Source organism: Gymnoscopelus microlampas (genome assembly GCF_963454915.1).
Source record: "Gymnoscopelus microlampas genome assembly, chromosome: 13".
NCBI classification, from domain to species: Eukaryota; Metazoa; Chordata; class Actinopteri; order Myctophiformes; family Myctophidae; genus Gymnoscopelus; species Gymnoscopelus microlampas.
In genome coordinates, this window is record NC_139950.1 from 34,193,960 (window position 1) to 34,215,408 (window position 21,449).

The 21,449-nt window shown below is 42.2% G+C and overlaps 2 protein-coding genes across 2 annotated transcripts in view; one reads left to right on the forward strand and one right to left on the reverse strand.

Moving 5' to 3' along the window:
- Positions 1–5,593: 5,593 nt before the first annotated feature.
- The window catches only part of pgbd5 (piggyBac transposable element derived 5), a 30,062-nt gene continuing 14,206 nt past the window's right edge, over positions 5,594–21,449 (reverse strand). Inside the window, exons 3-7 of the mRNA XM_084075567.1 lie at positions 18,910–19,044; positions 14,306–14,486; positions 9,397–9,594; positions 8,134–8,239; positions 5,594–5,813 (exon numbers count right to left, since the gene is read on the reverse strand). Coding sequence (XP_083931693.1) covers positions 5,618–5,813; positions 8,134–8,239; positions 9,397–9,594; positions 14,306–14,486; positions 18,910–19,044 — 816 coding nt within the window. The 3' untranslated portion in view covers positions 5,594–5,617. The remainder of the gene's footprint in view (positions 5,814–8,133; positions 8,240–9,396; positions 9,595–14,305; positions 14,487–18,909; positions 19,045–21,449) is intronic.
- Positions 6,371–7,429, forward strand: LOC311058087 (L-seryl-tRNA(Sec) kinase-like; the record flags this gene model as incomplete). Its single annotated transcript, XM_084075394.1, has 1 exon — positions 6,371–7,429. One exon carries the CDS (start codon positions 6,371–6,373, stop codon positions 7,427–7,429), a length of 1,059 nt encoding a protein of 352 aa, XP_083931520.1.

The window sequence follows — 21,449 nt, forward strand, 5'->3', positions numbered from 1 at the left end:
GTTATATATATATATATATATATATATATATATATATATATATATATATATATATATATATATATATTTTTTTTTATCGTTATATATTTTATATATAACTATTTTATAGTTATAGTTATATTTAGACATCACGGTGTACTTGATGGTCATCCTCAACCCCATTCCTTAACGGATAATAATAAAGATAATATATTAAGAAGCCCCAGCAATGCCAAGCTGTTGAGTGTTCTCTATGGAAAAGGCACTGTAAAATATATCAGGTGTATCAATGATCAATGAATTTGGCTCAATAGAATCAATTTAACTACTTAAACCCTATATACTTAGTTAACCGGGCCTCAGGGGTCAATACTTGGGTCCCTCCTTTTTTTTCCCACTACACAATCTGTTTGCCGAAAATAGCCACTCGACAAGCTTACAACGTGTCACAATGCAACGCGTTATAATGTGAGCTTGCAGATCAGCTATTTTGGGAGAACGCTCGCCCCAGAATAAGGACACTATAGGGTTTATACCGTTAAGAAACATTTACAACTTTTTCTTTTTAATGACAAGAGCTCAACCTGAGTATTGAAATGAAACAGTGATTGTAATCTAACTGGGGCGACACATAAAGCGCATGCTTCTCCGCACACCGGTGTCGCTCGCCGAAAATAGCTAATGTGCAAGCGAAAATTCCAACGCGATGCATTGTGTGTTTTGCTTGTAAATCATTTTCAGCGTAACCTGCCTTGAATCCTAAAGCACTCTCTCTCTACCCCACTGAGCAAAGTCATTGGGTGAGGACATCAGCAGGGAGTGTTCCACTCCAGCAGTAGATGATTTGGACTCTCAGCTCTCTGCCTGCCACTGGGGTGATAGTGATATTACCATATGGCCTAAAAAAAGAGAAGAACTTCAAACATTCTCTCTCTCTCTTGCTCTCACACTCTCTATTGCGTAGGGAGAGCGGGTATATGCTTGGGTCAGGGGGAAAGTCAGGACAGTGCCTTTCTTGCAAGTCAATGGTAAGATGGTGCATCTATATTGTCTCTGTCAGCGGTTCAGTGTCTTGCTCAAGGACACTTTGACACAAAGCCAGGAGACCTGGGGATTCGAACCGGGAACCTTCCGATTCCCAAGCGGGAAGGCCCAATCTCCTGAGCGCACTGCCATTGCAAAGTAGCTATGCCTATGCAATTCACCATTCTCACATTCAGCCACACCCTCTTCACTTTGAACAAAAAGTGGAAACCTGCTGACTATTCTTTCGATTTTATCCAAAGTTTTGAAATCATTACTGTTCAAGTATCTTGATGTAATGGAATGTTATTTCGTGTCAGTACAAAAGTGTCCCAAGTTTACCTGCTCTCCTACACACACGCATGTCTGTGCACTGTGCACACGAAAACACACAAAGTAAAACATACAGCACTGCACACGCAAGTATGCATGCACTCACCAATACACTACACAAGCAGACATACAGTAGATCCACTTCCTCTCACTTTTCCTCACTCGCGCACTCGCTCGCACACACGTGCGTGCACTTGCACGTTGCTAAGTAACAAGAGCCTTGCCAAAACCCCCAGAGTATAATTTTGAGACTCATCCTCAGTCTGGGTTAGAGAGATATCAGTGCTACAGACATTCTGGAGATGTCCCAACGTTCTGTCCCCCTGCGGGTGCCGACACATGGCATGTAGTACCCGTAAGGGTCCATTTTGTTACATTTGTACACTTTTTATATTTATAGTGTAGTGTGTATAGTGTACCTGCCTCATGCTGTCAGGAGACTAATGACCGCATACTACAATTGTACCCATCAAATAAGTCTAACTTTTTACATACTTTACAGGTAAGCCCTGAAAAGCAATTGTTAAGTCCTGAATTAATTAGGTACAGTAGCCTATGCAGTTTAAATGTGTGTGTGTGTGTGTGCCTGTGTGTGTAGTCAGCTGCTGTTAAAATGTATATCACTGTGCTGCATTTGAGTAGCAATATCAGATTAACATCACACTTATTTGGTGTAAACATTATTAACACGAACATAAATGGACAGTGATTAGTGCATGGACACGTGCGCGCACACACAATCGCTGGTGAATGCACAGGTCAAGTAAACCAATGACGACAATGGTGAAAGAAACCAACGATTTGGGTCAATGAGAAGGTGTACATTCACTATCATCTCGTCTCATTTCCATAACCGAGAGAGTGAATACAACACGCACGCACGCACGCACACACACACACACACGCACGCACGCACGCACGCACGCACGCACGCACGCACGCACGCACACACACACACACGTCATTACGTCTGCTAAGCAAATCTCTTCTCTTTTGGTGAGTCATACTCAATTCTGTATCTTCTAAATTGTTTCATTGGCATTTTGTTTTCAGAGACTATTTCATTGGCACAAGCTATATTGATATAGTATATTTATGTATTTAATTAAACTTTCAGGGGCATTCTCAAAGAGCATTATATGCTATCAATGGGTGCAGTGTCCCCAGTTAAATTACTGATATTTAGGAACCAAATGTGCCCTTGCATGTCACTCTGTAACTCTGTAATATCATTGCAGTGTGTTAGTCATCATTAGAGATGCAGTTTCTGCCACAGATAGAAGGACTGAAGTGTATAATTATCAAATGCATTGTGTAATTGTTTCCACTACAGGTTGTGCTGCACGACCATTGGCTACACACATTTCTGTGATAGAAATGTTAGGCGTCCTGTAATACGTGTCTCTAAGACATCAAGATTATAAGATTCACAAAATGTTATTAAGTTGGAGTGCTAGTATTAATGTTATTATTATTATTATAATTATTATTAAGAATAATAATAACTTTTTTTAAAAATTGGTTTAATGTTTATAAAATGGGGAGGTCTCTTAAAGTTTTGTTTAATTAAAAAAAAAGGTTTTATTTCAGGTAGAGACTAGTTAAGACGGGAGAAAGATGGGAGATGACATGCAGCAAAGAGCCTCGGGTGATGTTGAATTCAAATCCAGCTGTGGGAAGGACTATAGCCTTATTTATGTTGTATGAACTATTGCACTCTCTTTAGGATTGTTCTACTGCAAACAGATGCTACCTGATTCAATGAATCTCTCATCCAGTTCTCATTTTGAGTTTGCACTCTGGTGGATGGAAGCTCAAAGTTCTTGCATTTAAAACAAAGAAAAGGTTATTTGTTGTCAAGGCTTTTATTTTTTTTTTATTTTTTTTAAGATTATTATTTTTTGGCTGGATCAGTAGGCCAGCACTAGAGACGGGCTTGTCTTTGACTGGCTGACTGACTGACTGACTGACTGACTGACTGATTGACTGATGAAGTTACAGCATTGGTCAACATAATTTGTGATTATGAATTACAAATATTTTTGTGGTCTAATCTAGCAAACTTTCCTCTCAAATCTTATCGTTGTGTATCGACTGTTCAAACGCCCAAAGTTTCTAGTATGTAATTTTTTTTAAATAAATCAAATGTAGCTTACTAGCTTAGACATATCATGTAATATGGTACTTCACTAGCCTACACTTACACAACAAATATTACGACGACCACTATAGAAAATTGCAGATGAACATTTCATATCCAGGAATTCACATTATAGACATTATCACTGACTCTGTCTCTTACAAATTACCCACTATTTTGCACATTGCCCAACCATGTGCTAGGTTTCACTTTGAATTGTTATGATTTGATTTATTTCGATTGGACAGTGAGAAACAAGAAACCTACAGTAGGACACGTAGGGGATGGCTCGATGGCCAAGACGGTAACGCACATGGTTAAGAAGATGGAGATGCATGGATGCAGAGGTTTCGTGCTCGAACCCTAGCTCTGAAAGCTATCAAGTAAAGAGGAAACCTAGGACAGACAGAGGGGAGACATGTGAGACATGATGGGAGTTGGATCCAAACTCGGGTCCTCATGACATAATGGTCAGTGTTCTAAGTGGCTAAGTCACCAGTCTAGTACATTTATAAGCCTTACAGTACAGTTAGTGATTCATTTTATGTCCTTGAACTACAGTTAATCCTTCCAGTCAATATTAGAGAAAAGACTCCCAACTGGCGGCGGGGCTTGTACTGACTCATGGCAAAAACTGAAAGGAAACGCTAGGAAACATGGGCAACATTTTAGACTTTTGGTATGACAAATATTGCTGAGAGTGGCTTTAAGCCAAGTCTTATCACTAGCCAGGATACAATAACAACATATCTGGGTCATTATGGCCTTAAAAGTTTACATCCTCATTCTCGTCATTGTGAAACGTAAAAATGGCAGCTTCACTTACTAAACAACAGACACGCACCACTAAAGTTTGAAAACCCACCCAGACAAGAAATATTTCTTTACAATGAACATTGACTACATCACTATCCAGAGGGTTAATGCATGCAGCGTGTGACAGGTCAAAGTCCTGGTTTACTAAGTTTCTGCCACAGGGGTCAAGGTTAGCTGTTGTAGCACAGAAACCTAAATAGCTATCTTCCCCACTGCCAGAGTGGTAAGTGTTAACACGACGCGGGAGACCGCAGTCTCATCCTTTCACACTTAAATAAAAGTCAAAAGGTGAAAATGACATCATTTAGCGACATTTATTCTTAGCCATGACCATAGGGTTTTTAATGTCCCTCCCTGGCTTCCCACACCTTTGCTTATAAAACAATTCCTGCTGACAAATGCCAACTAATTCTGTGTGATAGAAGCTGTTACTGCAGGCATGTGAACGGTCTCATAGTTCTCCACTGTGTACACCGTTAAAGAGCATTTATAGTACCACAGAAAACACCCAGGGAGAGAGAGAGAGAGAGAGAGAGAGAGAGAGAGAGATTGAGAGGGACAGGGAGAGAAAGAGGTCTTCCGTGCTTCTCTCATGTCACAACACACTTGGCACTGCTTCAGGATTTCGACACGAGTGTGTTAGTGTTAGTGTTAGTGAGTGAGTGAGTTAATGAGTGAGTGTGCATGTGTTTCACCGTGTGTATGTGTATAATCCTGGCTTGCATGTGATCCTTGCAAGCCATGTCTGAATTTGTGACAAAGTGATTGTTCAAGTGTATATACAGTATAAAGATGGATGCCTATGACATGGGCCACAGAGAGAGAGAGAGAGAGAGAGTGTCTTTGTGTGTGTGTGTGTGTGTGTGTGTGTGTGTGTGTGTGTGTGTGTGTGTGTGTGTGTGTGTGTGTGTGTGTGTGTGTGTGTGTGTGTGTGTGTGTGTGTGTGTGTGTGTGTGTGTGTGTGTGTGTGTGTGTGTGTGTGTGTGTGTGTGTGTGTGTGTGCGCGTGTGCGTGTGCGTGTGTGTGTGCGTGTGTGTGCGTGGAGTGTACTGTATATCCACGTGTCTATCCTTACTGCACAGGCAAGCAAGACCGACCGACTGCAATCATTTGATCGCTACATCATCTATATATACACGTTTGTATGTATGTACAGTATGTATGTATGTATGTATGTATGTATGTATGTATGTATGTATGTATGTATGTATGTATGTATGTATGTATGTATGTATGTATGTATGTGCTGTATGTACTGTATGTACTGTATGTACTGTATGTATTGTATGTATGTATGCCGGTGCCTGTGCCGGTGACTGCTCCTCCTCACTGCGTGGGGGAGCAGTCGTCCAGGTCTAGCAGCTCTCGGACCAGTCTCTCTCCAAACTGCGCTCGGCTGTAACGTTTGACGGCATAGGCGTCCGACATCTTGTACAGGATGTAGGCATTGTTGATGGCAATGCTGATGGTCAGCCAGAAGACCTGCTGCCACGTCTTATTGGGCTTATGGAATATGAAGTACCTGTGGGAAAAGAAATAGCATTAGCTTACAACAGGCTGCATAGTACTATTTGTGTGTACACCGGGATTCACACTCGAGTCTATTACCCTTGGGTCTGTCTGTCTGTCTGTCTGTCTGTCTGTCTGCTTGTCCAGAGCAAATCTCGTAAATTGCTGGACCGACCACCAGCAAATTTCTTGTGCCATACATATTTGTGTATATTGTTTTAAATATTACACTTTTATAATGGAAGTCAATGGCAGATCAGGCTGAAACCTTGCCCAAATATGGAGTCATTTGTTAAGATACGTCATAGGTGACTGACTTCAGTTTTGCCTAAATATGGAGTTCCATCCGTCATGGTGGAGATATGCACTCCACTGAGTGCACATTTCTCGCATTGAACCGGTTTGTGCTCTCGACTCTTTCAGAATTTCACCTAGAAACTCACAGCTGCCTTTGGATGTATTCAATCTTTTTGAGAAGGGGAAAATATGGATCTGAAGTCATAAGTCAACAAACATGTTGTGAACACAACTCTATGTTTGTGGTAATGGTTGACACATCAGTCAAATAACATGGATTTAGAAGACGCTGCGCCGTTGCAAGCGTGCCTGTGTGTTCTGTGCGGTTTACCTGCAGCAGGAAAGTCCACTCTTGCACTACAAATCACCACGCTGGCTGCAGAGCAGAGACTGAGATGCATTGTGGTCCCTTACGATGAACTGATACCTGACGGTGCTTTCAATGTTAGAGTCACGGAGGATGGTAACCATGGGGACAGGCAGCAACAAATGCAAACTCAATGGAAGATACATAGACAAGCAACGCTTCAGTGCATTGAGCAGGTCTTGGAGAACCCTCAAGTGTTAACAGAGCCGTCCGCCTCTTGTCCGATAAATCGTGATAATTGGAGACAATGTGTCCAAACTGGGCTGGCATCGGGCACCGCGGGCACCTCTCAGCCTGAGCCACTAGTCGTTCTGCTCGATGACAACTTCTACTATCCAAGCATGAGATATGAAGTGTACAAACTTGCCAAAAAGTATTCACTGGGGTTCTGCCAGGTTTATCTTCACTCTCCCGTGGAATCATGCATCAGCAGAAACCAACGTCGCTCCAATCCATTACCCAGTGAGGTGATAATAGAGATGGAGAAACGGTTGGTGTCACCAAATCCACAGAAGAATTTGTGGGAGAACAGCCTTGTCCTCGACACCACAGACAACTTGACCAAAGGAGACATCCAGAAGTCGATGGAGTTCATCTTCTGTGCACTGAACAACCCACTGAGCCCAATAGAGGACCACACGGAACAGAAGGAGGCTGACCGCCTGCAATGTGCCACCAGTGTGATGCACCAAGCTGATCGAGCCTGTCGGCGTCTGGTCTCTGAAGCCATTAAGAGTGCCAGAGAAAATAATGTGCCCCCTGAGAGCCTGAGGTCTTTGGCAACAGACCTGAATGAATCCAAAACAAGGTTTCTTCACACCATGCGGAAGCAGTTCTTCAAAGAAGTAGCTGCCGCCCACGAAGAAAACGTTCATGTTGACTTTGTGGTAAACAGAGCAGTGGAAGGTTTTGATCAAGATAAAAAGAAAATATTATACAGATTCTTCAAAAATGACTGTATCTGAATGCCGGTTCCTCAAGTAACATGCACATTTTGTCTGTTAAATTATGACTGAATGTTGCTTTCTTTATTTTTCTTTCAGGTGGGACGTGATTCAGTGAGACACATGAAAGCAGCACATGAGACACTGTGGAATACACAAACGCAGCAGAGCAATAGCGGTTACCCCCTTTGCCCCCCCCCAACCATTAGTTTTAGTTTTAGTCTTAATCCACAACGTGGAGTCAAAGGGAAAGATGCAGGCAGACACTTCAAGATGATAGCTATTATATTTGTGTACAGCCTGCATGCTCGAGTAGGAATGAGGTGGTAACAAATCAATTTACATTGTCAATACCACCAGAAGACCCCATAAATAATAGCCTTTGACACAGTATGTTTTATACTTTCAGTTTGATGAGGATTTCTGAGTTTTTCAGGTTTACCAATACACACATTGATGTTTACTAGAGTTTGGCCAGATGTAATTTCAATAAGACGGCATCTAATCACTGTATGACTTCAGTCATCTACAGTATGACGTATCTACAGTATGACGTATGACTCTATATTTGGGTAAGGTTTCAGCCAGATCGAGCCCATTGACTTCCATTATAAAATCCAAGTTAAATATTTCCCAAATATAACGTGTGAATCCATCATTTCCAAACTGCTCTAATACAGCATCATACACAGTGAAATGTGATATTGTAGAGTAGTGCCACATACTTGCTGTATTTATCATCATATTTGCAGATGTAACTGAGGTGGGCAGCGAAAGCCTCAACAGCCAAGGGACATGGTATTTCCCCACTTTTCCTCTTAATGATCATACCTGCCACACACACACACACACACACGCACACACACGCACACAAACACATACACGCACACGCGTGCACACGCACGTACACACACACACACACACACACACACACACACACACACACACACACACACACACACACACACACACACACACACACACACACACACACACACACACACACACACACACACACACACACACACACACACACACACACACACCAGAAAAACATGTGTGTGAATCAGACATACTTCACAAATGTCCTTATATTGTGTAATCTGAGGTGGATTATACAATAACACAAGCATGCTCAACTGTCAGTGAGGGCTCTGAACTGGATTATCAAGGATTAGGAGGAGTCACTGATTGTCTGCCTTGCATCTATCTATTTGCATCTATAAATAGCAGGATGCTACCCAAATCCCCTCTGTGAAACTTGCACAAAATAATTTACATGAAATGCTTCAAATCTGAAATCTGAATATTTCAAAACAGCCTGTAGAAGCTGATTTGAGGGTGACACCACGTTTTGACTGCAGTAATCAATTCCAAATTTTCAAAAAAGGGTTGCACGATTAAAAGAGTTTTGGAGATGTTTTGTTGCAAGTATCTACTCAATAAACAAATTAATTGCAAGACAATGAAAATAATAATAGGGGTATTTCACTTAAAAACACTTCTGGGGTCATTTTAACATCTACTCTGGCTCCCCAGAGTAGATGTGCACCCCAGACAGATGTGCACCCCAAACAGTTTTTAAATTGCTTGATTCAATATTTATATAATAATAATAATAATAATTTATTCATTTTATCAAACATGCCCGCTTTGTGTATACACCCATTCACCCATTCTTCCAGTTAAGAGGGAGCTTTTCGTTGCCACTGTCGCAAAATTGCTTGCTCAGGGTGTGATTGTCGGGTCTCTTCTCTACATGTAAAGTGTCTTGAGACAACTTGTGATTTGACACTTTAATAAAATTGAATTGAATTGAATTGAATTGTATTTAACCATGTGAAAACACAGATCACACAGCCGATCATTGTAGATCGGCAATTTTTGGGACAAAATAATGGGGTCCCCCTTGGGGATAAATACTGATCTATATTTCTTGAGTTTCTTCTGTTTAGGAGACAAGGAGGATGCGGGAGAGCGCCACTAACCTTGTTTGTTTGGGGAGTAAGCGTTGGTGAGGAACCTGAAGTGGCCCTTGTTGTACCAGCTGATGAGAGACATACTGCCTCGCATCATGACCCTTGACTGGCCCCGCTGTGCCGGCGTGGAGCCACAGACCAGCATGCACTGGGGCAGGCCTGTGCAGTCACTCTTCCGGGTGCTCAGGAGACCACAGCAGTAGATATCTGGAGGGGCAAGTGAAGAACGCACGTGTGCGCGCACACACACACACACACACACACACACACACACACACACACACACACACACACACACACACACACACACATGGTTATCATGCATACCAGATATGGCAAATAAAGTAATTTTGTCTCTCAGACAAATGTCTTTCTCTGCCAATAATATTGATTGCTCGTAGGGCAGAGCATACCTGAAACAATCATTTATTGCTGATTGGTGGATCTTGTTTGGAGTGTACTACCTGTGATTGTGTGATGTGTATTCGTACCGTATGCGTGTCTCTGTCTCTGCTGTCAGCAATGTGTGGTAGTGCAGGTTTATTATCTCCAAAATGGCGACAACGAAACATATTTTCCGATGAGTGCCCTGGGGTTAATTGTGTGCAACGGTGTCCATTCCTGTCTTCATTGAACATTCTACAGAGCAGTCGTTGTGTTCAGCTGAGAGGAGGTGCACAGTAAAATCCTCAGTGTGGATTTAACTCCTAAGAGTGTACAACTGTAACCAAATGGACCCGTCCTTACATGTGTACACTCTTCAGAGTTAAATGGACACTAATGATTTTACTGTGTGGGAAGTTTCCACCTCCTCAGCTAGAAGGGTTACACAAGAGCCTGGTGTTGAATATATCATACGTTATTTCAACCTGTCACCACATTATTCTATATTCTCTCCTGACAATAAGAATATTTAACTATAAGGAGACAGGTAAACAATAGGACTGCAAATGAGCACACACATTCACATATCACAGGTTTATAACATAGGCATCTGACACTTTGCATATTAAGACTGCACAAACATTTGTCTAATAAAAATATTGAAACAGACATGTACTGTATGTAAATAGATACTTATTCACATATACAGTGCAGTGTGGACCTATGTTTATAATATTTAGAAGGACTCATGCACACAGCTGTTTCAGACTTTGTCTCATTGATTGTGGTGTCTGTCTAGGTATTTTGTTACCTGGTCTAGTTTACTTGGTTCTATATTTCTGTTTGCTCCAGCTGTATCTCATTTGTAATCACCCCTCGTGTATATCAGTCTTGTTCCCAAGTCAGTCCTTGTTGTTTTAGTTTGTCTGAGATGTTCTTGTCTTTGTTCACCTGTGTCAGCTGTATTTATTTTTTCTTCATATTTTTTATCCCACGATATTTGTTTTTCACCCAGTGCCAATTGCCTATGCTTATAATCCTGGGCGCTACTCTCCCTCTGCTAGCCTAGGGAGAGCCCAGAACTGAGCTCATGCCTCCTTCAATGCATGAGGAGCTAGCAAGCCGCTTCTTATCACCTGACAGGGGGGAATTTCCCTGGTTGGACGTAGCACGCGGAAGGAACACGTTATTCCAACCAGTTCCTTTCCCCTCCATCAGGCGCCCCGGTTGACCAGGGGGAGGCAGTACCAGGATTACTGTATTTTTTGTGAGGGTGCCTTCCCTAGGGGGGACACGGGGAGAACATGCAAACTCCACACAGACAGGCCCATTCGCCAACCCCACCTAGGTTATGGGCACTGATGACTCGGAGGAGAGAAAACACTCCCAGCGCTCACAGCGTCCCCGGCGGGAATCGAACCCAGGACCTTCTAGCTGTGAGGCACCACGTGCCCCCATTGTGTCACCTGTATTAAAAGCCAGTCTTGGGTTTTGATCTAGCTACTACCTGCCTCACTGTCCAGCATTTGGGTTCGCACCACATCAGCATGTGACAACAGCACCTTCAAGCACCTCAAAGTGTGCTATGATTATTGTACATACGTTGATATTTTTCTTTACTTTCTACTTATCTCTTTGTTATTGTTATTGCTGCTACAATGTTGAGGAACGGAAAAGCAACACATTTTACTCTGTGCACATGTTTATGAGCTGTAACAATGACACAATCTTGAACATTGAATCATGAATCTAGGGACAATTGGAGAAAAAAAACAGCAAAGCAGTATTTTGAGTAGTATTTTCCAGCATAAACTAATTTGAACTGTGACCAGGATGACTGCTCCATGCTGTAATGTAGACAATGAATGAGATATATCCACTGTGCATTCCAAAGGTGTCAAGGCCAACAGTAGATTCCTACCACAGGTCTTTTCTTTATTCGCCTGAGGTCAGACACCTCAGTTTCCATGGCATGATAAACATCAGCATCAGGAAGACATCAGCTCAGCGCTGCTCTCTAATGGATAGAAAGAGGTACTACATCTAACTTTCTCAACAAGTTCTTACTCAACTAGACAAGTTACAAGTCAGTCTAGTCCTTCATGTTGGAGCGGTGACATGATTGGTTTCCAAAGAGTAGGTGTAAGTTTGTTAGCGGCTGTTCTCACAGTTATTGTCTCCGCCAGGCCGAAAGGCATGGCTGAGACTATGTTTTGCACCCTGTCCGTCCGTGTGTCCGCCCGTCCTTCCGTCTGTAAACAGCTAATCTCCGGCACTGTTACCTTGATCGCAGCAAAACTGTGCACAACACACTCCCTGGATGCCAGAGCAGAACCTCTGCCCCAAAGGTTTCACATGGGCCTGTTATAACGCCATCAGGAGGCAGATTTTTGCAACAATTCTTTTTTTACAGTACTCCTACAGATTCTTTCCAAACATTAAGCAAATCGGTACACAGTATCTCTATAGTCATTAAACGAAACAGGTCATTCAGATTTTTCATATTCCATCCTGATTGGCTAAGATTGGCTAAGAGTGCTCCGTATTGAACATAGTCAGAAAAAAGTATAGATAATGTTACGCCCATAGACGCTACAGACCGTAAATGAGGCCAGGAGGCAGATTTTTGCAAAACCATTTATTTTTATATTACTCCTACAAATGTTGTCCAAACATCACGCGAATCGGTATAGTCCGGCAGTCAAATTTGGTAAATAGTGTTTTTTTATTGGCCTAAAATATTGTCTATATACAATACATACATTCGTGAAACCACCTGATGACCAGCTGTCAGCATTGAGCAATTTGTTTTTATAGGGGGCTATATGCTAACTAGCAAAATCAAAGTATTTGTAACAGAATTTCTTTCTTCAGAGACCATTTCTATCAATGTCAATACTGTCAATACTAAAAGTCTTAAGAAATCCTAGTTGTGGAAATATGTTTTATTGGCGTCGACCCAAAATGGCCACCACATTATTGTCAAAAAGCCAAATAAAATGATGTTGAATCGAATTTTCATTCGTCTGAGATTTCAAGTAAGGAATTCAGATCAAATATATAAAAAAACATTTGAGACATTTTTGAATCAAGATAACAGAACTACAGGATGTTATTACCAGATAGTCTAGCAAACTAGCATTTCACGTCAAAGTAATTATAACAGATTTTTTTTCATCATACATCATTTCTATGAGGTGTCCAGAACAACCTCCTAAAAGTCCTAGTTGAAAGAAAGAAATCCTAGTTGCTGAAATATATTTAATTGGCATCAATCCAAGATGTCCACCAATTATTGTCACTCAAGTCTAGGATTATCATTGCAGAATAATCTCTATTTAATCTAACTCAGGAGAAGAATCCAAGATATTATCGAGATTATCGTTATAATCTCAATCTCAAAGAAAAAAGCAGACAAGATCTCTCGATCCTGCACCAGCAGGACTATCCTATTCACCATCAACATTGAGGATTCAAGTGACCCCACTCGTCCCCCCCAAACCAGCTACCTAAAGTAATCTTTGTAATAAAGACGGATCCGTCCGATTTTTCATATTCCATCCTGATTGGCCCACAGTAACCTACCTGACCTGGCGGAGACCTGTGCTCCGAGGAGCACTTTTTCTAGTTCTAACTACCTTGCATTTAGAGGTCCCAAGACATATCGGTTATAGGCGGAGCTCGACGATCGTTTGGCAACACGAGACGATTACTCGTCTATCGACCCATTTGTCCTTTAAGTGAGCACCAAATGATATGTGGCTTTTGTCCAAAAAGATCTTTTTGTAAATTAATTTGAGCTCAAAAGCTTGTGGGCAAATAAAGAATCATGATAGCAGTATGTAGAGTTCCAGCTATAAACAACACTGAAGTAATGTGCAGTTGAAATTGAAGGTGAACAGATTGCCTTCGTTATTCAGCCCACGGATGTTATCATCACACTGCAATTAAAATGAAAACCTGCAGGCAAATGGGGAAGGAAGGACAGCGCAGCCTGCAGGAGGAGACGATAGATGAGATAGAGAAGATTATAGAAACTGAACAGCTGGGAGGGAGGAGGGTGGGGAGAGAGAGAGAGAGAGCGAGAGAGAGAGAGGTGGGGGGGGGGGGGGGTTGGGGGTTGGATATGGGGACAGGAGAGGAGAGGAGTGGTGTGGTGTGGTGAGAAAGAGCACAGAGAAGTAAGAGGCATAATGAGACAGATTGGAGAGATTAAAGAGTAATTGAAAACGTGTGTGTGTGTGTGTGTGTGTGTGTGTGCGCGTGTGCGTGTGCGTGTGCGTGTGCGTGTGCGTGTGCGTGTGTGTGTGTGAGTGTGTGTGTGTGTGTGTGTGTGTGTGTGTGTGTGTGTGTGTGTGTGTGTGTGTGTGTGTGAGAAGGTGTGTGAAGGTGTGTGAGACAACAGAGACAGAGTGAGATAGAGATCTATCTATCTATCTATCTATCTACAGTATCTATCTGTCCGTCCGTCTGTCTGTCTGTCCTTTCATCAATCTCTCTATTGATCCTATTCATCTGTCCATCCATCCAATACCTTGTTTGCTGAACTCTGTGAAGAGGTTGAGACTGGTGATGGAGGGCCCAGTGAAGATTATGGTGTTTTTCCCAGAGATGTTCTGGCAGAGCTGCTTGGCCACCAGGCTGTGGAGCTGAGGCTTGTTCTTCAGGGTGGACAGGCCGTCTGTGGCCTGGCCCTCCTTCAGATGGACTGAAATCTGGAGAGAAAGAGAGAGAGAGAGAGAGAGAGAGAGAGAGAGAGAGAGAGAGAGAGAGAGAGAGAGAGAGAGAGAGAGAGAGACAGACAGACAGACAGACAGACAGACAGACAGACAGACAGACAGACAGACAGACATATGGTAACAATTTGATATAAAAGGAGCATCTTTTCCACAATCAACTAGCACATGTCGTCCCATCATGTTTCAGGAACCACAACTTGACATCAGTTGAGTTTATTGAGATACAACAAAACGGTCAATGGGTTTCTGTTACATGTATGCATTACTGCATGCAGTTGTGCTGTTTGTTTTTCCTTCCCTCTACTGTTTTCTCCCTCTTTCCTCAAGCCTGGTCCAGTTCATCAGTCATCAATCATTCCATCATCCCTCAATTCCGCCTCACCATCCCATTGGTCCGCCAATCTCCAGTCATCCAATCATCTCCAATCACTTCCAATCAATACACATGTGCACCTTGTGTCAACAGACAACACATTTTTGTGTTCAGACCTACAGTCTATTCTGTGTTTATTCAGGCCTGTTAAAGGGTCTCAGTGCTCTGGTCAGCATGTTCCGTTTCAGCACTTTCTGGGAATGATAGGTAAGATTGGGGTACTTGTTACATTTTCACACATGGTCATTTTATGTCAGGCATTAGAGGGGAGTGCCACCCCCTGTACGTTTGGTTGGTAGGGTAGTAGGTTTTTGTTCATTTTGATAAGAGAAGTTATTTTGTTCAGTTAATGGGTATTTGGTTTTATAGTGTTATGATTTGGCACTCACCCTTTTTTCCCCCTGCTGGCATTTTGTTGAACACACATTGAATTTACTTCATCCCTCAGTTCCAATCCATCAATTCACTGGATTCCCACCCTCCAAGGCAGAGGATGCCACTCACACAGGCTCCTTCTGTGGAGCTCGCTGAGGGAGTGAGTTGATTGCATCTCTTGGGCAAGTTAGTAGGGGATACATTTATCCAAGTCCAATTATATTTTGAGGAAAGCCATGTTTTTAGGTCAGTTTAAAATTTGGATGGGGAATCAAGAAGTTTCGTAGCCGTTGGTTTTTGGTGGTAGTATAGTAGAAGGGAAGAGATTAATTGAATACACATGTGGACCACAATGGAAACAAGCAAACTGTTAATAAAGTATTAATCAATCCAATCAATCAATGAATCACCCCCCCCCCCCCCCCCCCCCACACAGCTGTGAGGACTTAATTGGAGCAAGGTGTGACCCTTCCTCCTGAATGTCAATTGTTCCATAACACCATTAAGAAGTAGAATTATTTATACCTGCTCATTAATTTGCTGCCCAAGAGGAATTATTTAGGTGATGTGTTGTTTAGTCAGATTAGGTTGGATCAGTGTTGAGAGAGGGTATTGGGGTGGGTCTGAGAGATAAAATAGCCTAATTCAACATAAAACCAAAATGTATGTACAGTTTCTCCCCCAAATCCTCCATTACTCAAATATCTAAACTAATTTAAACTTTATTCACTTTCAAGGAGCTCCATCCATAATACTACAGGGGATAGTTACATCACGTCTTTGTTTTTTTAAACAGGAAAATGTTATTGACTGTCTTTTATAAAGAAAGATCAATTGCATTGCACCACATCTAACTAAAAGGCAGATTTAAAAAACTGCCTTTTTTTTTTGCTCGATGCCATGATAACTGCAATGTCTACCCTGCATAATCCATTACACACTTACAAGACAGACTGAAATAAGCAACCATCAAGAGAGATTAGATTTGTGCAATCGACTGTCCACCACAACATTCATCACATGACATGACCACTGCAACTCACACAAACTACACACGCACTCTCCATTAGTGTCCAGCGTATCCCTTGTGCCATTTTTTTCTATTGTTCATGATCTGAAGGAGCATTACAATGATTAGCCCCATCCACCTCAGGCACAGAGTTATTAAACTAAGTGTCCTGTGTGTGTGTGTGTGTGTGTGTGTGTGTGTGTGTGTGTGTGTGTGTGTGTGTGTGTGTGTGTGTGTGTGTGTGCGCGCGCGCGTGTGCGTGCAAGCACGTGCATAGAATGAAATACTCTCTAATGGAATCTCATTGATTCACTCCATTAACTTGTGTTTTATTTCTTGATTTTTTTCCCTCTCCCTTGGCACAAGCCATTTAAATGGAGTGAATTTTAGCACAGAGACACACCCAACAAACAACAGAAGGGTAAAGTGTAGCCGATTGTTGTGTTGTGTGTTTTGTTGTGTTGTGTTTGGCGTGTTGATGTGTACTTTTAAACTGCTCCAGTAAAAGTTATGGGTTTTGTCTGGTTGAGTTTGGGCGATGTTCAAATGTTTTATGAACCTAAGCCAGCAAGAGGATACATTGGTATTCTGAAGACCGCCCACTTACAGTAATGAAATTCTCTACCAAATGCAATCCAAAAATGGAAACATTTCCCCCTGCCAAACACGCATCTATTGATGGGTTTCTGGCAGTGTAGTAGAGCCATGACATTCTGTATTTCGTCTCTGTTCGTAGTCAATACTGTCTCATATATACAAGTTGGTTTTTTTAAAGATTTATTTTGGGGCTTTTATGCCTTTATTGATAGGACAGTAGACTGACAGGAAATGGGGAGAGAGATAGGGAGTGACATGCAGCAAAGGCCTTCACCGGGTTTAATTAAAGTAGATTAAATTATGCAGTTTGTAATACCTTGTTTACTCAATAAAAATGATTTGTCGGAAGTTGGATCTGTTTGTATATAATAGCAGCATTATGCCTATTATGCCTATAATAGCAGAATTATGGCTATCTAACTCCCGAACATAACAACAGAGTGAACGGCGCAACAATTCGTTTCCCCCGAGCATGCGCAGATTGCGCATTCTGCTCTGTGATGACGTCGCGCGGAAATCCGTCTATATATACAAGTTAAACTCAAGGACTCAGTCCACAGCAATGAAACAGCAGCCTGTGCCTTCCACTCATGGATTTGTATTATCATGAATATTCAAATGTTCATGCAGAATAAACAGACCTGTCATAACTATATATATATATATGTATATGTCCAAAAAGGCTGCAGCCTCATGCAATCTGTGAATGGTGGGTTACACAGGATCTTGATGTGAAGTCAGTGTTGGTCAGTTCTTGCAGTCCTGCAGTGTTGTGTCTCAGCTGAATGGAGGTGTGTTATGTAAGTCCCTGTCTGGCACAGGACTGGAGGGTAGACCAAGGTTGTTGGTCTGCCTCACGCATGAACAGGAAAACCTGTCACATTCAGACCAATTCACTAGCTGTCAGATGTGAGTGTTAAATAAACTCTGTGAACATTGTGTGTGTGTGTGTGTGTGTGTGTGTGTGTGTGTGTGTGTGTGTGTGTGTGTGTGTGTGTGTGTGTGTGTGTGTGTGTGTGTGTGTGTGTGTGTGTGTTTCAATAAAACAATGTTGTTATATTCAAGTTTTGTATTGTATCTATGCTAATGTCTTACACTCAGAGACCCCAAGAGTTAACAAGCAGCATTGAAAGTATTTATGAAAATTGGTCTCAAAAGGGATTTCATTCTTTGCAGTGTTGACAGGCGATGAACCAGGAATAAAATGGAAATATGATCATCAAATTATACGTGGACTGCCTTGCTGAGGTCTTATCTTTTTAGTTCAGTCAGAAACAAAGAGAAAATGCCAAAACATGTCATTGTAGATGGAATGCAACCAAATTAAAGTAAATTGAGACTTTTAGTCAACATTAACACTCAAGTCTACTAACTGCCTCTCTCTCTACTTCTCTCTCTCGCTTTCTGACTTCCTCTCTCACTGGGGCAGAGCAGAAAAAATGCTGTTGCTGACTGATGTTGCAGGTGTTATTTTCCACAATCACTCATGTGAGTCGCTGTCTCTCTCCGTGAACATAAATGTCTGACTATATTTTAATAACCAGAATAGTAACATATTCTGGTGCTGTCATAATTTGACATGTCCATACTAACGCAGAGGGTGCCCTTTCACATACAGTGCCACAGTGACCACGATGGAATGTGGACCAATGTGGAATGCTGACGTTAAGGTCAGGTGCAGGTTAAGGTCAGGGTAAGGGTTTAGAGTAAGGTTAAGATTAGGATAAGGGTTTGGTGTAGGCTTAAAATAGCATAGCCATGGATCATGTTGAGTTGACATGGTCCGCATTTAGTCTGCATCAAAATGGTGGTAGAGATATGAATGGTACCTGAAGTTATGCGAGTGGGTTATAGTAATGGGCTGATATTACACAGAAACACACACAAGCTCTATCGCTCTCATTCTCTCTTTTTCTCTCTCTCTCTCTCTCTTTCTCTCTCTCTCACACACACACACACACACACACACACACACACACACACACACACACACACACACACACACACACACACACACACACACACACACTGGGGTGGGGTATCACCTGGCAGATGAATCCAGTGGAGGTGCACTGTCGGACCCAGAGGCTGAACTTCCTCTTCTTCCTCTTTCTCATCTCTCTCTCCGTACAAGTGGTGATGAAGACCGGATCTTCATCTATTAGTGGCTCATGAAGAACCTATAGTAGGACACACATACAGGATTACTGTGTGTTGGTAGTGTGTGTGTGTGTGTGTGTGTGTGTGTGTGTGTGTGTGTGTGTGTGTGTGTGTGTGTGTGTGTATGTGTGTGTGTGTGTGTGTGTGTGTGTGTGTGTGTGTGTGTGTGTGTGTGTGTGTGTGTGTGTGTGTGTGTGTGTGTGTGTGTGTGTGTGCGTGTGGGCGTGTGTGCGCGTGTGGGCGTGTGTGCGCGCACACATGTATGCCTCCGTCGTCATTCCTGCAGGGCAGTTTAGGATTAATTCACTTGGAGAAGCAAACAGCACGGCAGGTAGACACATGAGTATATGAGACAGCTGAGCTGCAGTCCCCTGCCTCACAGCTTTCCAATTTACCTATATTATCTCTGCCAGGAGCTTGTGTGTGTGTGTGTGTGTGTGTGTGTGTGTGTGTGTGTGTGTGTGTGTGTGTGTGTGTGTGTGTGTGTGTGTGTGTGTGTGTGTGTGTGTGTGTGTGTGTGTCGCATATTACTAGGCTAATCAGCATCAAAATTCTTCTGCACAAGGCCAAATTCTTGGATATTTTTTACATTGGTCAATGGCAGTAGAGATATACAATTGGTATCCGCTCTACTCTTTAATGGCTGTGTAGGTACATTTTTAACTGCATACAATGCTGATATTAGGACAAGCTTCCTGGCGGAGATTGGCGCTCTACTGAATGCGCCATTCAAGTTGAATTTATTGTTGGTACAAGCATTCCCTCTGTATACAACAACATTGATCAGAAAAATCCCTCTGGGAAACAGTCTTCAACAACTCCAGCATCCAACTCCCCAATAAAGCTGCAGTCTTCCTGGCAGTATGCATCTTAGAGCCCGAGCGATGCCAGATTTCTGGGCCCAATGCAGATTATTAGACTACCGATTGCAGATGTTTTGTCTTTCATTTTGTCAAAAAGTGCAACATTTTCTAATCAAGTTCTAAAAATGTATATTTAATTAAAGCTTCTATTTGATAACATAACTTATAAGCAAACAAATCGATGAATAAAAATAATGGCCGATCTACAAGCTCATCTGACAGTGCTGAAAACTTTCGCCTATAATGACAAAATAGGGATGCCAGGTTGAAAGTGGTTAAAAATCAGGACACATCAGTTGCATAAATGCTTATACCGATATCAGAAAAAATATATAAAATAATGCCAGACACTGTATATCGGTCAAACCATTTTATATCGGCCGGGCACCAATGCACCCCCATCCCCGCAACAAAGCTGTGGACAGTCATGGATTAACTTAAAATGTCCCAGGAGAAGTGAGAGATTGATGGCGTCTCTCTGGAGACTGCAGAGGCAGCATAGACTGATCTATCCGGCCTAAAATCTACCATCAAGGAGTGTAGCTAAAGGGCCAAGTGTCTCCTGAATAAAGAAGAAAACCTATGGTCATGATGATAGAGCCTGCCCCTTTGGGTCAGTCTTTCATCATAAGTATTGTCTGAGAGCGCATCCGACAAGCAAGCCTGCGTGTATGCATGTGTGAGGAGCAGAATGTGCGTAATGTGTGGTTGCTGCGGAGGGTCAGTCCATTTTCAGCTGCTTCTGGAGCCATGCACTGACGCAAATGTATGGCATCAGAAGCAAACATTGTGTAAACAATTTTACAGAAAACAAACATGAACACATTCGAGGTCAACATAGGTCATACACTTACATCTGCCATATTATCAACACCAGGGACATTATGGATACAGGAAGCAGGAGATTGAGCAGCATTTTGCAAGCTGCTTTGTTTGTCATACATACACTTGGACAACCTCATAATCCTCAAGCTCCTGACTACCAGCCTGTGGACATAGCCCAAGCTGTCAAATATAAAAGCAATGAGCTGACACTTATAATAGCCTAGAGATGTATAATGGCTTGTACTAATGGTGGGTATTTTACTTGTTTAGTGAGGAAAGCTTCCTCTAAACTTGAGTCAAAAGCACAGCCAACTTCCAACAGGAAAACCTCTCTGCTGTCCTCGGCAATCACAATGACATGCAGTGTATTTGCAGTAGTATTGCAAATATAGTATTTGCAAATACATGGGGGTCATTGCATTGGCACATTTTTGGTTTCACACTGGAGTTTTTGTAAAACACAGAGGACTCAAACATGGATGACACATCTTTGGTAATAATGTCAACAATTCTGTAATGTCTGGCTATGTACAGTCCTTTGTAAACATTACAACCGTTTAATATATGGACATAGACTCAATGACCTGATGCTGTCCATGGTGTGTAGACAGTAGGGGCGGATTCAGACTATGGTCCCGGGTGCGCACCCCGGACCACATGGCAGATGTTGTGATAGTGTGAACGTAGCGTACCGTTCTCTGTAACGCATCACCGTACCATACCCGGGACCGCCTGGG